General features: G+C 43.3%; 1 protein-coding gene across 4 annotated transcripts in view; it reads right to left on the minus strand.

Annotated features, from left to right (window-relative positions):
- The window catches only part of LOC123362615 (MORC family CW-type zinc finger protein 1-like), a 95,501-nt gene extending 83,117 nt beyond the window's left edge, over positions 1-12,384 (minus strand). The window contains exons 1-5 of one of the 4 annotated variants that reach the window (XM_045003010.1): positions 12,299-12,375; positions 9,398-9,470; positions 8,148-8,201; positions 3,153-3,187; positions 625-693 (exon numbers count right to left, since the gene is read on the minus strand). In XM_045003010.1, the coding sequence (XP_044858945.1) occupies positions 625-664 (40 nt within the window). In that variant the 5' untranslated portion in view covers positions 665-693; positions 3,153-3,187; positions 8,148-8,201; positions 9,398-9,470; positions 12,299-12,375. Of the gene's footprint in view, positions 1-624; positions 694-3,152; positions 3,188-8,147; positions 8,202-9,397; positions 9,471-12,298 lie in introns of all 4 variants that reach the window. The other 3 variants (XM_045003008.1, XM_045003009.1, XM_045003011.1) reach the window with 3 other exon arrangements.
- Positions 12,385-13,937: the final 1,553 nt, after the last annotated feature.

Below are 13,937 nucleotides of genomic sequence, written 5' to 3' on the forward strand. Positions count from 1 at the left end.
TAAGGTGCCACAAGTACTCCTGTTTTTTTTGAAATACAGCAGTTTGACAAAACATAGGCACAGTGGGAAAAATACCACGTCTAATGCAAGCTAGAGAGGAAGTTCAGGGAGCCAAAAAGTAATTATAGCAGGATTTTAAATGTGGCTAGGACAGCAATGTTAAACTCCATACTTTTATGGGAGAGATCCTAACAACAAATGAATGTTTCACGGTTTGGTTGTGTTTGGTTGTTTGTTTGAAAACAGTGAATTAACTGGTAATACTGTGCCTGGAACTCTGACCATTTTCTGATATGTGGTGGTGCTATGCTTTAAAAGCAGGGCAATTATATTTCTGTAATAATCCATAGATTTTACATTTAAGTTCTCCAAGAAAATTTAGTCATTTTATGCACAGCTTAAAAAAAACTTCAGGACTAATTTACTCTGCTAGCAAAAATATTAAAAACAGTAAGTAAATTTGTATATATACATATATAAAACTCATATATATACATATATAAAACTCATATATATACATATATAAAACTCATTTTAAATAATGTCTCTATATACTTGGTATTTTTATTTATTTGCAGAATATTCCCTTGAACAACCAGTTAAGCATCTTTATAATTAACTTACTAGGGGTCATGCCGCATCCATCATCCAAAAAGCACAACATAAATCCCCCTTGGAGCTTGTCATTATCCACTGAAAAAAAGAGAAATACGTGTTTGAAATACCTGTAGAACCTAATTTGCTGGTAAGGGAGATTGTGATCTAACAAGCCCTCTCTTCACATCCTACACACGATTGTAATAATCTTTGTACAAAATATGTCTTGTGAGGTATCATATGAAAACTAATAACTGACTGATCATTAATATTCTTATGTGCTGTATGTACGCAGTGTGTATTAAGAGTTATGGATGTATGCCGGAATTATGGCATGTCAGGGGGTGTTGGTAAACAGGTGTGCCCCAGACAAAGGAATATATATTTGATTCTCTGACTAGTCTGATTGTCACGCAAAGACGATGAAGGTCCATTTTTATGTTTTAGGTAAACAAATTTATTAAGATAACAAGTGGGGAAAGAAAAAAAAGCATGGTGCTTCCTTTGCCGCCAGACTCCATGTTGCCTTCCTCACAACTTGAATAAACTTTACATTGAGGGGTAACCCTCAGAAGAAATCATTTCAAATGTTTACTGGTATATAAAGCCATAGGGGTCTGAATCTCAAGTGAGAAGTGATTGAATCAACTGACTGTATATAATATTACTGTATTATAAAAATGTATAGAGTGAGGTCTTCTCTGAAAGCTAATGACACACTAGTGGTAATATCATGGTGAAATGTATTAACATTATATGGAGAAATATGGATACTTCATAAAATTATGCTTTAAAGTCTGTGGCCAAACAGGAAAGAAGGCAGCTATTACCTGTATCCTATGTAAATTAAGTCTGGTGGGATCAAAATACTGGATGCTCCACTTCCATACAGGAAATGAAGGCCACAGGAAAGAAAAAACAGTGTGAGGTCCTCCTGCCTCTTGAAACAATAACTCAACTTAAGCAAGGACAGAAGCCATCTTTGGCATCCATCACTACACAGACAAGGGAACAGAGTGCTTACAAGCTGAGAAAGCTTGGGGGGGAGTTAGAAGTCTCTGGAAACTGAATAGAGGTGAGAAGCCATCTTCAACAAAGGTTGTACCTTGCTAGGTTAAGATTTAGATGTTTAGATGCATGTTTTCACTTTTATTTGCTCGTAACCCTCTAACTTTATTCCTTTTACTTGACATCACTTAACTCATGCCCTACTGTTAACTCAGTGCTATGTTTAAAGGGAAGGATATATTTACCCCAGTTCAGTTTATAAACTGTTCTGTGCTTTTGTGTCTTTAGAGGAACCAACAAACCTTATTTCTCTGAACTATCCAGAAAAGGTGTGGACATTATAGAGTACATGGTCTCAGGAAAACTCAGGACTGAGAGTATGCAGGGGTCACCTTGCTGGCTGTGACCAAGGCTGGTGGAAGCCAGAATGAGGTATTGCTGAGGTTAAAGCTGCTGAATCAGGGCTGTCTACCACATGGACACTTGTAGGCTGCTTGTGAGCATCTCAGCTAGGAGCTATATTAGCAAAGCATTGTAAGGCACAGGGTTGCAGGACAAGTGGTGACACAACCCCTCACTGGTCTGGATTGCCCTTTGATCCCTGTAACTGATACCCAAAGCTCACACAAGTCATTTTTCAGCAAAGAAGAGAAATAATAAAATGACAAACCGCTGTTTTACTATACTTCTAATTTTCTGTAATCTAAACCCAGTGGTTTGTAAGTATTAAGATATTTTGTGTGTGTGTTCTAAGTTCTGCAAAAAAGCAACTTGTCAGGACACCACTTTCCAACCTGACTTAGCTAAAGAAAGAGAGCTGTGCAAGTCTTGATGTCTGTTCAATATCTCAGCTGGAGGTCTCAGAGGCATGTGAAGTGAATGATGCAACTTGAAAAACAGGTAGAAACAAGGGGTAGAAACCAGCATGAGACATCTCAGCATCCCATAAGGGAAGCTATATGGTGGGAATCTGGCTAGTCTGTAACTCAGTGGGGCAAAGGGATTAGGCCAGCTCTACTCCAGCTTTCAGTAGGATTAGCTGGCCAAACAATACAAATGTCAGTGAGAGTTCAGCTTTGCAAAATAGATGTTTCACCAGAATAAAATGAGAAAAAAAAAAGAGGAGAAACAGTGAATTTTTTTAAGCTACTTATATATCTCCACTGAACAGCCCTGCTGAAAATACTAAAACCTGATTTTACAAGAAAGCTGAAATACTTCTGCATTCCTTTGTTCATTGATACTGCCAACAATACTCATAAGCATGCAGAACCATTATACATTCTGTACCCCAGCCATTGAAAGAAATAGTTAACGACAGTTAAACAAGCCTCCTGAAAGACAACATCCATTTATTTGTGGGATGATTTCCCAAGGGAAATGGAAACCCCATCACCTGATATTTCCAAAGCCAAATTTTCAACTACCATGATAGCATGCAGGCAGACACCTGCAACTGAGGAATCAGATGCAGACCAATGCCCTCTTGATATGTCTCTTGCTGACAACTGGCATCACCCCCTTTAACTATTTTTTACGGCACTTACCAGTAAATATGTCAAGTCTGGTGGCTCCTGCATCTCTGAAAACAAGAGTACAAAATTACCTTCCTCTGCCCACAGAGAAAAAAAAAAAGGAGAATACATGTGACTAACAAAGCTGTACCAATTCTTCACCAGGCTCATATGCTTGTATGTTTCCTCATCCCCTACCTGTCCTTTGTTTTGTCTTTAGATTGTAAGCCCTTACAGGAAAAGATGGTCTCTTTTCTAGATGTGTATAGCACCCTTTGGTTATATCAACACCACACAACGAGTCATTTGGACAACAATAACAAGCCCTCTACTAACAGTTGCTGCTGAAGTATCTGAAATGTTACAGTAATCCATTACACTTAAAGCAATATTTATCTCATACTACAGTGTGGTAACTTTGTAGAGGATATCATGTTACTGGCACTCAGTGTGTGTAGACTTAAAATTATTAATTTGCAGTCAAGAAAATTATATTAATTTGAAACTGTAAATAAAAGTTAGAGTCCAAGTGGAGAAAAGTCACTTTCTCCTTTAGAGTCCAATCCTGCATTCTTTGCCTACCCAAATCTTTTGCCTCCAATGAGAGCTGAAGTAATATAAGGAATCCAGAATTATGCCCTTACTTACCCGCAAAGTTCCAGGAGCAGGTTGTTGGATTTCCCCTACAACAGTGGATGGCACCACTAACATCTAAAGCAGAGGAGATAGCTGTGTCCCCCCTAGGTTACCATGTAAGACTCCAATGCTACTGATTGTTCCAAGGGAACCAAAGATCCCCGAACTCAAGCCTTAGCAAAAAGTTTTGGATTTCACCTTTAATAAGTCATCAACAGGACTGGGACAAAATCATTCCACAAAGAGATGTAATTTTAACTTCAAAGCCATTTATATCCATTTGTAGCAAGCTACAGGGATGCCAAAGGGCCCACAACTGATGAAAATGGCCAAGAGCAACGATTCTTACGGGTCCTTCTCAAGCTTTACAGAATTCAGGTGTCTTTCAAAGGAAAAATGCCTGAAGCCAGGCCTTAATGCATTATTTGTTTACTACAACCCTCCAGGAGACACGATGTTCTTTGGCCTTTATCCAAGCCATTCAGATCACAAACATATTGGAGAGAGCTGTCAGATCAGCATCTATGGTTGATACCAAAAGAGACAATAAAAGGATTAAGAATTAGCAAGTTTTAGAATGGAAGCTCTTTCAGAAGAAATGAAGCCAAGGGTACGTCTTCACTACCGGCCGTATCGGCGGGTAGCAATCGATTTCTCGGGGATCGATATACTGTGTCTCATCTAGACGCGATATATCGATCCCCGAACACGCTCCTGTCGACTCCGGAACTCCAACAACGTGAATGGCGATAGCGGAGTCGACATCGGGAGCCGCGGACGTCGATCCCACGCCATGAGGATGGTAGGTAACTCGATCTAAGATACTTCGACTTCAGCTACGCTATTCACATAGCTGAAGTTGCGTATCTTAGATCGATCCCGCCCCAGTGTAGACCAGCCCCAAGAGTGCCAGTGAGGCGGGGAAGGTCAGGAAGCTTAAATAAGTCAGGGACAGTGAAGAAAAAAGCACTTAAATGTTCCTGATGCTAATATGCAACAATCATGATTCTCATATTACTATCTGTGATTTGTTTCAAATCCAAACACTCCAATGAAGGTAGGTCAGAGACTCAGAGCACCAGCTAATGGGAATCTTGGTGACATAAGGTCTAGCATAGAAAAGAAGGCATGATCCAAAGATTAAGTGCCTTAAATGTTGATAGTTTGTCAGTTACTCACCTATTTCTATGAACACCTCAGAGCTACTGATCTGGAAGAAATTCCACGTTTCAGACCAAAATGGTTAATAATGGATTTTAGAGAGAGTTAGTTTGGCATCAAACACCCATTTCCTGTCAAAGTTACCTCCTCTTATCTGATCTTTTAATGAAGTGATATAGCTGAATTATTCACAAATCTTTCCACGGCATCTCACTGATGGCAGAGAAAAGATTCAGATTTCACTGTTGGGTCATGTAGGAGAATTATGCCAGTAACTTTACAGGGATCAGAAGTCTGCAGCAGCAGCAATAGAATAGACAAATATTGGCCCAATAAAACTTTTCTGTACTCTTCCCAATATCCAGGTGCAATCCCTCTTTAATTGCTTCACTATTATTAGCAATTATCCCACATATAATCTTCAAGAGACTAGATGCAATGCAAAATATCCATGGAAAAGTAGTTTTTCCACAAGTGCAGGAGAACTTGGTTAATCCTTTAAGTCACATGCAAAATAAAATGGTCACCTCTCTATTTACTAGGAAGTATTTAATAGAGGGTTCCCAAGGCTTCATATTACCAAAAATACTAGAAACATTTATTAAAATGCCATGGAGAATCATAAAGAACTAAAACTTACCTACACTAGTCATGTCAATCAACAAAGCATATTTTTGATGAGTCATTCCTTGCTTGTCATGTGCCTATACCTAATGACTATCCGGCAAAATTCATTCATCAGAAATATATCTCCCAAACTTTCATTTTAACTAGCAAAATTCTATTGCACAAGTTGAAAGGACATGTCAAGATTTTTCTGCCAGCCAAGATTTTTCTTGGTACTTGAAGAGTTATTCTTACTGAATTTAGCTTAATGAGTCTAACCAGGCAGCTATCTTTTCTATTTTAAAAATGTTTCATAACAGAAACAGGGTCTGACATTCTAGTTCTTGCCACTTGAACTTGGAGATAATAGGAAAACTGTGCATTGAAAACTGGTAGTAGTTAAACCTATAGCACACTGAAGACCTAGCATTACCCTAGGAGCTATTTTATTTTTAGCTATACTCAAAGTTACTAAGTTAAAGAAAAAGTTTAAAAATTCAATTTCTCCATGTTTGAGCATTGTGGCACAAACTACAAAAACCAGCTTTGCATTATGAAATACTTTCCCAGTTAGTGAGTCACGCACAGTGTGACTAATCATTTTGCATACTTGAAAGAATTGGACCTGTTTAAAACAACTAAACTCTTAAAATGAAGCTGTATGTGTGCACAATAAAAATGTTTTAGTTAGTTGATACTTTGGGGTCCCTGCAGCTAGCAAAACTACAGCCAATCACAAGTATCTCCTCAGAGTGTGTTGGACAGCCATTTCCAAGACCTGAGCCCAGTCAACATTAACTAGCAGATGTGCCCTAGGGGTTAGGGCATATTGGAAACACTCTATATTATGAGAAGGGAGAGCACAAAGAAGGGAAAAGAAAAAGGGGAAGAGGTACAAAGAAAGCAGATGAATGGGTGCAGAATAAAGGGGACTTCTCATGCGTCAATTTACTATTAACCACACTGGGCTTGTCTACACTTGAAATGCTGCAGCTGTGCCGCTGTTGCACTTCAGTGTAGACACTCACTGCAGTGATGGGAGGGGTTCTCCCATCAGTTTACTTAATCCACCTCCCCATGGGGTTGTAGCTAGTTCAATAGGAGCATTCTTCCATCAAGCCTAGCACAGTCTACACTAGGGGTTAAGCCGGTTAACTACATCACTCAGGGCATGGGTTTTTCACACCCTTAAGCAATATAGCTGTCAATTTAACTTTAGAGTATAGGCCTGGCCTCAGCATATGTAACCAGGGCCGGCTCCAGGCACCAGCAAAACAAGCAGGTGCTTGGGGTGGCACATTTCTAGGGGCAGCATTCTGGCGCCGGCCATCATAGGTGCCGATTCTGGGGCATGGGGAAAAAGTGCCTCCGCCCCCCCAACTTGCCCCCCCAGCTCGCCTCCGTGCGCCACCACCACTTCTCTTCTCCCTCCTCCCTCCCAGGCTTGCTGTGCATGAAACAGCTGTTTTGTGCAGCAAGTCTGGGAGGAAGGAGAAGCCGAGCGGCGGGCGCCCGGGGGAGGTGGCAGTGGTGGAGCGGAGGTGAGCTGGAGCTGGGAGTGGTCCTCTATCCCCCGTTATTTCCTGCGCCCCCCCACCCTAGCTCACCTCTGCTCCGCCTGCTCCCCTGAACGCGCCGCTGCTCCACTTCTCTGCCCTCCTTTGCCTGAGAGGGAGTGGGGAGAAGCGGAGCGGCTGCACACCGGGGGGGAGCAGGCGGAGCGGAGGTGAGCTAGGGTGGGAGGTCATGGGTGCCCCAGGAATTAATGGGGAGGGAAATGCTGCACGCCTGGGGGAGGAGGCGGGGCTGGGGATTTGGGGAAGGGGTTCAGAAGGGGTGGAGTTGGGGAGGGGCCAGGGGGCATGAAAAAAAAGGAGGAGGGGCGGCCAAAATTTTTTTTTTTGCTTGGGGCAGCAAAAATCCTAGAGCTGGCCCTGTATGTAACACCACCCCAGCATTAACCCACTTGAGAGAGAACACGTATGCAGTGAGGCCTACACAACAGGCCTGCAGCCAAATCCTCCGTAAGACACCTAAGTCTGAACTTACTTGTTTTTGTCACCTTATATGCAGTCTTTGCACCCAAGCCTTCAAACACTGAGCATAGCGTTTGCTACTGTGAATAGTAAGTATCACACCTAGTTTGCAGAATCAGACCTTTTATGGTTAAATTCAATCATTAAAGTTACCATGATTTGCTAGTGAGACACACTGTAGGCCTGATATTTGAGGGACCAGCCCTACGAAATGTTCAGTGACCTCAATTCCAGTGGGGCATCCGGCCTCTCAGAATTAGCGCTTTAAAATGCTTCACAACTTCAATTAATGAAGAACAATTAAAACTGAAGTAGGACAAGTACTGTTTCACTGAGATCATGTCCCATGGTACACTTGTATATAATTTAGGCCGTGTCTATGTTACAGCATTGACACTAGGAGGCTATGCTGAGATAGACAAACTAGCAAAATATTTGTAGTGTAGACAAGGTGTCAGGCAATCCTGAAAATTACTTTATCACTTTCACCTGTGGAAACATTTCTCCACCTCTCACTGGCAGAGTCAGCCTTGCAAAACATTTAAACCCATAAATAAAAGAACTTGGGTCCTACAAGTATAATATTTACCGGGCATTGTCAATCAGTTCAGCAATCGCTCCAAAGAGAAAGTCGTGAGTGGTGCTAAAATAAAGATAATTGTTGGTTAAAACCTACAAGCAATTGGTAATATCAAATCAAGCATCTGTGTATTATGGAATCTACATAAGAAATATGTTCAGTTCCTGACACTGAAATACATGAAATTGTATGAAAGCAGCTTTTAACTTAAGATTCAAATACACACATACTATTGTGAAGGTTAGTGATAAAGATTTCTAAAAACTGAATTTGCAGGCAGAATATGCTGGTCACTCTGCACTTTAACCTGTTATGTATATTGCATTCTCTAATTATGCGTGTTACACATCAGAACATTTTCTACCCTAGTGGTGAAGCAGTTAAAAGGGCTTGTTTTCTGCTATGATATAAGCCAAAAAAAATTTTACACTGTTGATTTTTTTTTTGAAGTTGGTAGAAAAAGCTAATTTCATTTTGTGGCACTGGCAAGTAGCAATACAAGCTCCCTGTGATGCTACGACCTATTAAGAACTATATAGACATCAATATTCTTGAGCCTAGTTCTGGTCTCACAACAGTGTAACTCCATTCCCAGTGCGTTTACTCTCTATTTACTATTCTAATGAGATTTAAAATCAGGCCATATCTCCCCAAGGAGGATTCAATTTCATATTTTCAGATAGTTCAAGGTCAGATCACTAGATCATCGAGATCAGTGAATTTCAACCTATGGTCTGCAGACCCTTGGGGAGCACAGACGATGTCTAAGATTTCCAAAGGAGTCCACACCTCCACTCAACATTTTTTAGGGGCCCACCAATGAAAAAAGGGTGAAAACACTGAACTAGGCTTACTTCCTGTATATCACAGGCCATTAAATTACACCAGACACCCCACACTGAACCCAATAACGTTAGTTAAAGTAAGCACTTTCATCCTCAAGCATCTCTAAACTATTGTGTGCCATTGGCAGAGAACAGGAGAGACTGAGGTGCTACCAATGCCAAAGACCCCTGCAATAGCAAGGAACTGATTAGGTGAGTTATGTCTAGATGATCCCAACAGCAATCTATTCCCCTTGCTGCAGAGGAAGGTCCTCCAAGGTCCTTACCAATATGACCCAGGAGAAATCCCTTCCTGAGCCCATATACAGCAATCAGTCGGACCCTGATCATGTGATCAAGATCCACCAGCCAGACATCTAATTCAGAGGATTCCTTGTACCAACTCAGGAGCATTAGACCCATTCGTGGTCCTACCTCCAGCTGTGGCCAATCTGTGGTGCTTCTGCCACCTCTCCTGCCCCAACAATGCAGCTGGGCAATTGTGCATCTGAGGATAAAAACTTGCACATAAGGATCAATTCATCCTGCATTCAGCAACAGCAGGTGATTTAAGGTACAGGAGCTGGAGAATGGGAGCCAGATAAACAGACTGACTCAAAGGCAGGTGGCATTCTCCACAGAGTTAGGGATTTAGCTCAACTCTGTTAAATACAACTGTGCTTTAAGTCACACCAACAGCTGATAATGCCCACTGCTGCCTGCAAGAATACTAATGGTGCTCTAGTTACGGAACTTGTCAGACTTTTCATTTTAACACTGTATTTTCAAGTTTTATTATAGGGAGATATAAAGAGACACATTATAGACTAAAGCTTGTCCTCAAAATCCTATACTCTCAATGAAGAATTTTTGGCAGAGCATTATTCTAACATTAAAAGAGCATCTGAAATTCAAATATTGTTTATTTGTACATCTCAAACTTCTGAGCTACAAAAATGAAACATGACAGCAACACAGGACTCTTGAGAGAGGGTTTAAACTCTGCTCTTTCACGTAAGGAACAATATCCTTCAATTCCCACCCAAAAGGTTATTTAAGTGGTAATAAAAATCATTACTTCTTGTCCTAACTAAACTACTTTTACTTTGCACCCATATTCCAGCAATTGTGCAGCCACACCAGTGCAAGCAGTAACGTAAGTGCTAGACTAGATAGAGCCCAAGCCCTTTTAGAAAGAGAGTTTTTTAAGCCACCCAAGCACTATGTACAACAGTGCTTAAGTCATTGTTGGCACAAAGGCGGGAAAAATGTGTGTAGCATTTTCTAGTGCAGATGCAGCCTGGGACTCCAACAACCACAGCATTTTTTTTTGCCACTGTTACCTAACCCATTCAAGGGAGAACCAGAATAGATTAGCTGCCAGTGTGTAAAACTGTTGCCTATGTCTCAGCAAGATTAGAAGACAATAGTTAAGACAACAGCAGCCAGTGTACACTAGTTTGTGACCTGTGCTGATTCAGTCTCCTGCAGGCAGCAGCGATGGCTGCTACTGCCACTAGAGTTGCAGTGGTGGTGCAAGCGTGGGAGACAAAATACACAGGAAAAGAAAGCACGTCAGATAGGAACACATCGTAGGCTTCTTAACATTTGCCAGATTTCTTCAGCTTTTCATGCAGGAAGACCAGCTAACTTTTCCTCCCCACAACCAACTTTTATTGAACTCAGGAAGCTACAGTCAAATGGACTGCGCATAGATGTGGGAGTCAGAGGGGTATAGTTCTGTTACTAATTTAGCTATCAAATTGATGTAGGTCCCTTGGACAAGTCACTCAATCCAAATTACCTTAAATGCTTGCTATTTTGGGGTGCTTAGATGCTGGTAATTCCCCTTGCCTTCAGTTGCTGATGTTCAATGCTTCAGGAAAAGAACAAAGCCGCACTCTGGGGCAGAAAATTAAGTACCCAGAAGTAGCAAATGTTTTTGAAAATATACGCTTTAACCCCCGTGCCTCAGTTTCCCTACCTGAGAAATAGCATACCTACCCTTTTAAAGCTCTTCGAGAGCTACAGATGCAAGTGCTTTAGAAGCAGTCGTTGTTACAGACTGAGTGGAGACAGCAGAGGTTTATTTTAAAAGACATTCCCTATGTCAGTGGTCCCCAAGGTGGTGCCCACAGGTGCCATAGCGCCCGCCGGCGCATTTATGTGCCCCCGCCTAGTGCCCAGCAGGGGAGTGAAGCCACAGCCCTGCACCTGCTGGGGACAGAGAACTCCGGGGCCCGAAGGCTGCAGGCGACGGTGTTCTCTGTCTCTGGCAGGCGCGGGGCCGTGGCTTCTCTCTGGCTTCCCCCCTGCCGGGGACAGAGAACTCTGGGGCTGCAGGTGACAGCGTTCTCTGTCCCTGGCAGGCACGGGGCTGCGGCTTTTCTCCAGTTTCTCCGGGGCTGCGGGCGCCAGTGTTCTCTGTCCCCGGCAGGCACGTGGCCCGCCTAATGCCCATCAGGGGAGAGAAGCCACAGCCCTGCGCCTGCTGGGGACAGAGAACTCCAGGGCTGCAGGCTTCATTCTATGTTAAAGTAAGAATAATAAATATATTTGGACCAGCAGTTCAACAATGTTTTACTTTTTAAAAATAAATAAGATGAAAACTGTTTATGATATTTATTTTGTAAAAACTCCTTAATTTTTCTTACAGGTAGATAAAAAAGAGCAAATTCACATGGTAAGGTGAAAGAGTAATTGCCAAATAATTTAATTAATACCTTTTACATGTAAAATTACCCTTTTTATCTTATGGATTCATACATTATGTAATATTAAATATGTTTTTCATATTATTTAATGTACAAATACAAAATAAGCCTTGAAAAACTGTTGGCGCCCGCCACACCCTTCTGAAAACATGAATGTGCTACTGGCCACAAAAAGGTTGGGGACCACTGGCCCTATGTTGTTGAAAGGGAATTGCCAGCACTTGGATGGGAACTGGTTTTACAACAGCTGGAAAGTTCCCCTTGCGAAGTGAGCTGGAGAGTGTAAGGGGCCCGGGCCGGAGGGGGAGTGGGGTGGGTTCAGGACTATCCCTCTAAAGAGCACAGACCCTTTACTGGGGGGAGGCCTGAGTGTATGACTCAGCAGCCCGAGCACACACCGAGAGGGCACAGCCCTTTCCCGCGGCCTGAGCCGCCTGTAAGCACAGGGCCTGCACCCACCGCGCTGCCCAGCGGCTCACGCCTCCTGCCGCTGCCCGCCACACCCCAGCGCCGCGGGCTTCCCACCCGCAGTGCCCCAGGCTGCTGTGACCGGCGGGGGGCAAGGGGGGGCCCGGCGTGCACCAGGCACAGCTCTCCGCGCCCGCCTGGCGGAGCCACTCACGAGTTGGCGTGGAGATAGTCCAGCCTCAGCTCCGCCCTGCGCAGAGCCCCGTAGCGCCCGGCAGAGGCCATCGCCGCCTGAGCCGCCGCCTGAGCCGCCCCCTAGCGGCCGCACGGGGCTGGGACCAGGCGCTCGGGGCGGCCCCTGGCGGCGGCGGCGGCGGCGCGCCACGCAACCGCAGCGCCTGAGCGGGGGCGAAGGGAGCGGAATGTTCTGCTCCAAGTCACCCCTCCCCTGAGGCAGGACCCCGGGGAGGAGCCGCATTTTGCAAGCCAGAGCCTGGCCAATTGCAACAGGAAAGGGGAAATCCCCTCCTAAAGAGAGTGGGCAGAGCTGAACTCCACTCACAGGCGTAGGGACAGTGGGGGAGCTAATAAGGGGCAGGGGATGACCCAGGCCCCTCCTGGGCACCTACAGAACTCCCATAGCACCCACTGCCTCAGCCCCTGGCATCCCCCTAGCCACCCAGAACCACCCAGCATCCTGCGTGTCCCACCTCTCTCAGGCACCCACCAGCCTGCCTCCTGCAGCCCCAAACATCCTTCTCCCCTTAGTCCCCTTGCATCTTCCCAGAACCCATCAGCTCTCCTTGGGCATTGATCACCCCCAGCCCTTTTTACAGAGCTCCTGGCACCATGCATAACAGTCTCCTACACAAAGCCTCTTGCCCATCGCTCAGTCATGCAACACTCATAATGCTTTCACAGAGCCCCCTTTTCAGCCCCACTCGCAGTTAATTTAGAATGTTTAAGCCTTAATTCCTCTCACAGTATATTTAAAAGGGGGAACTGTTTACAGTAGAACAGTCAGAATTGCCCTTTTGAATAAAAGGACCTCTCTTTTCATCCATGCAGAAGGACTCTGGATTCATTTTATTTAACATTCGGTTTTAATGTTTTTAAAATGCCAATGAACTGAAGCAGTAGCTTTCCTAAGGTTTATCACGTCTGTCAAAGTATTTTTTCTTTTTAGCTTTTATATTTTTGGATTTTTATTTCAAATGGCATGTTATAACAACATTCAAAAGTATGGCATTTAAAACAGACTCCACTATAATTTGAATAAAACCAATATTGCAGTATGACCCGGAATTCTTATGTAGTTCATATGTTAACCATGTGTTCCAAAAAATAAGAAAAAGAAACAAGGAGAGAGGAAGTCTTTCATTAAAATGTGCCAACAATTCTGTGAAGCTTTACCAAATATCAAAACATTGCAATCCAATGCATTTAAGTTGGTTGTCGATTATACTTCTGCTGTTTACACAAATATGAAGGGATTGCTCCTGTTGAAGTCAGTGACTTCAATAGCAGTGGAGTCAGGCATTAAAACCTAGAAAGTAGCATGGAGGTGGGGTTTCTTTGTACCAAGTGATGATGGCGACCAACAGAAAAAAAATCACCAAGTTGACCAAACTCTGATAATACAGGCTATGGAGCTGCTAAGCAATTTTTTTTGCACCATGGGGACTTATCATGGCAATTGGCAATGCTGTTCAAGTGTATTATGTCATTGACAACAGGAGACATATTACACAAATTTTCACATGGGGCTGGAAAGCAAGCCTGCCCTGCACTTACTCCACAGTGGAAGCTCCTGTCCTGTGGGGATGGGCTCAGCTCTTCGTTCTGCTCATTGT

Source organism: Mauremys mutica, chromosome 2 (assembly GCF_020497125.1).
Source record: "Mauremys mutica isolate MM-2020 ecotype Southern chromosome 2, ASM2049712v1, whole genome shotgun sequence".
In the NCBI taxonomy this organism is placed as follows: Eukaryota; Metazoa; Chordata; order Testudines; family Geoemydidae; genus Mauremys; species Mauremys mutica.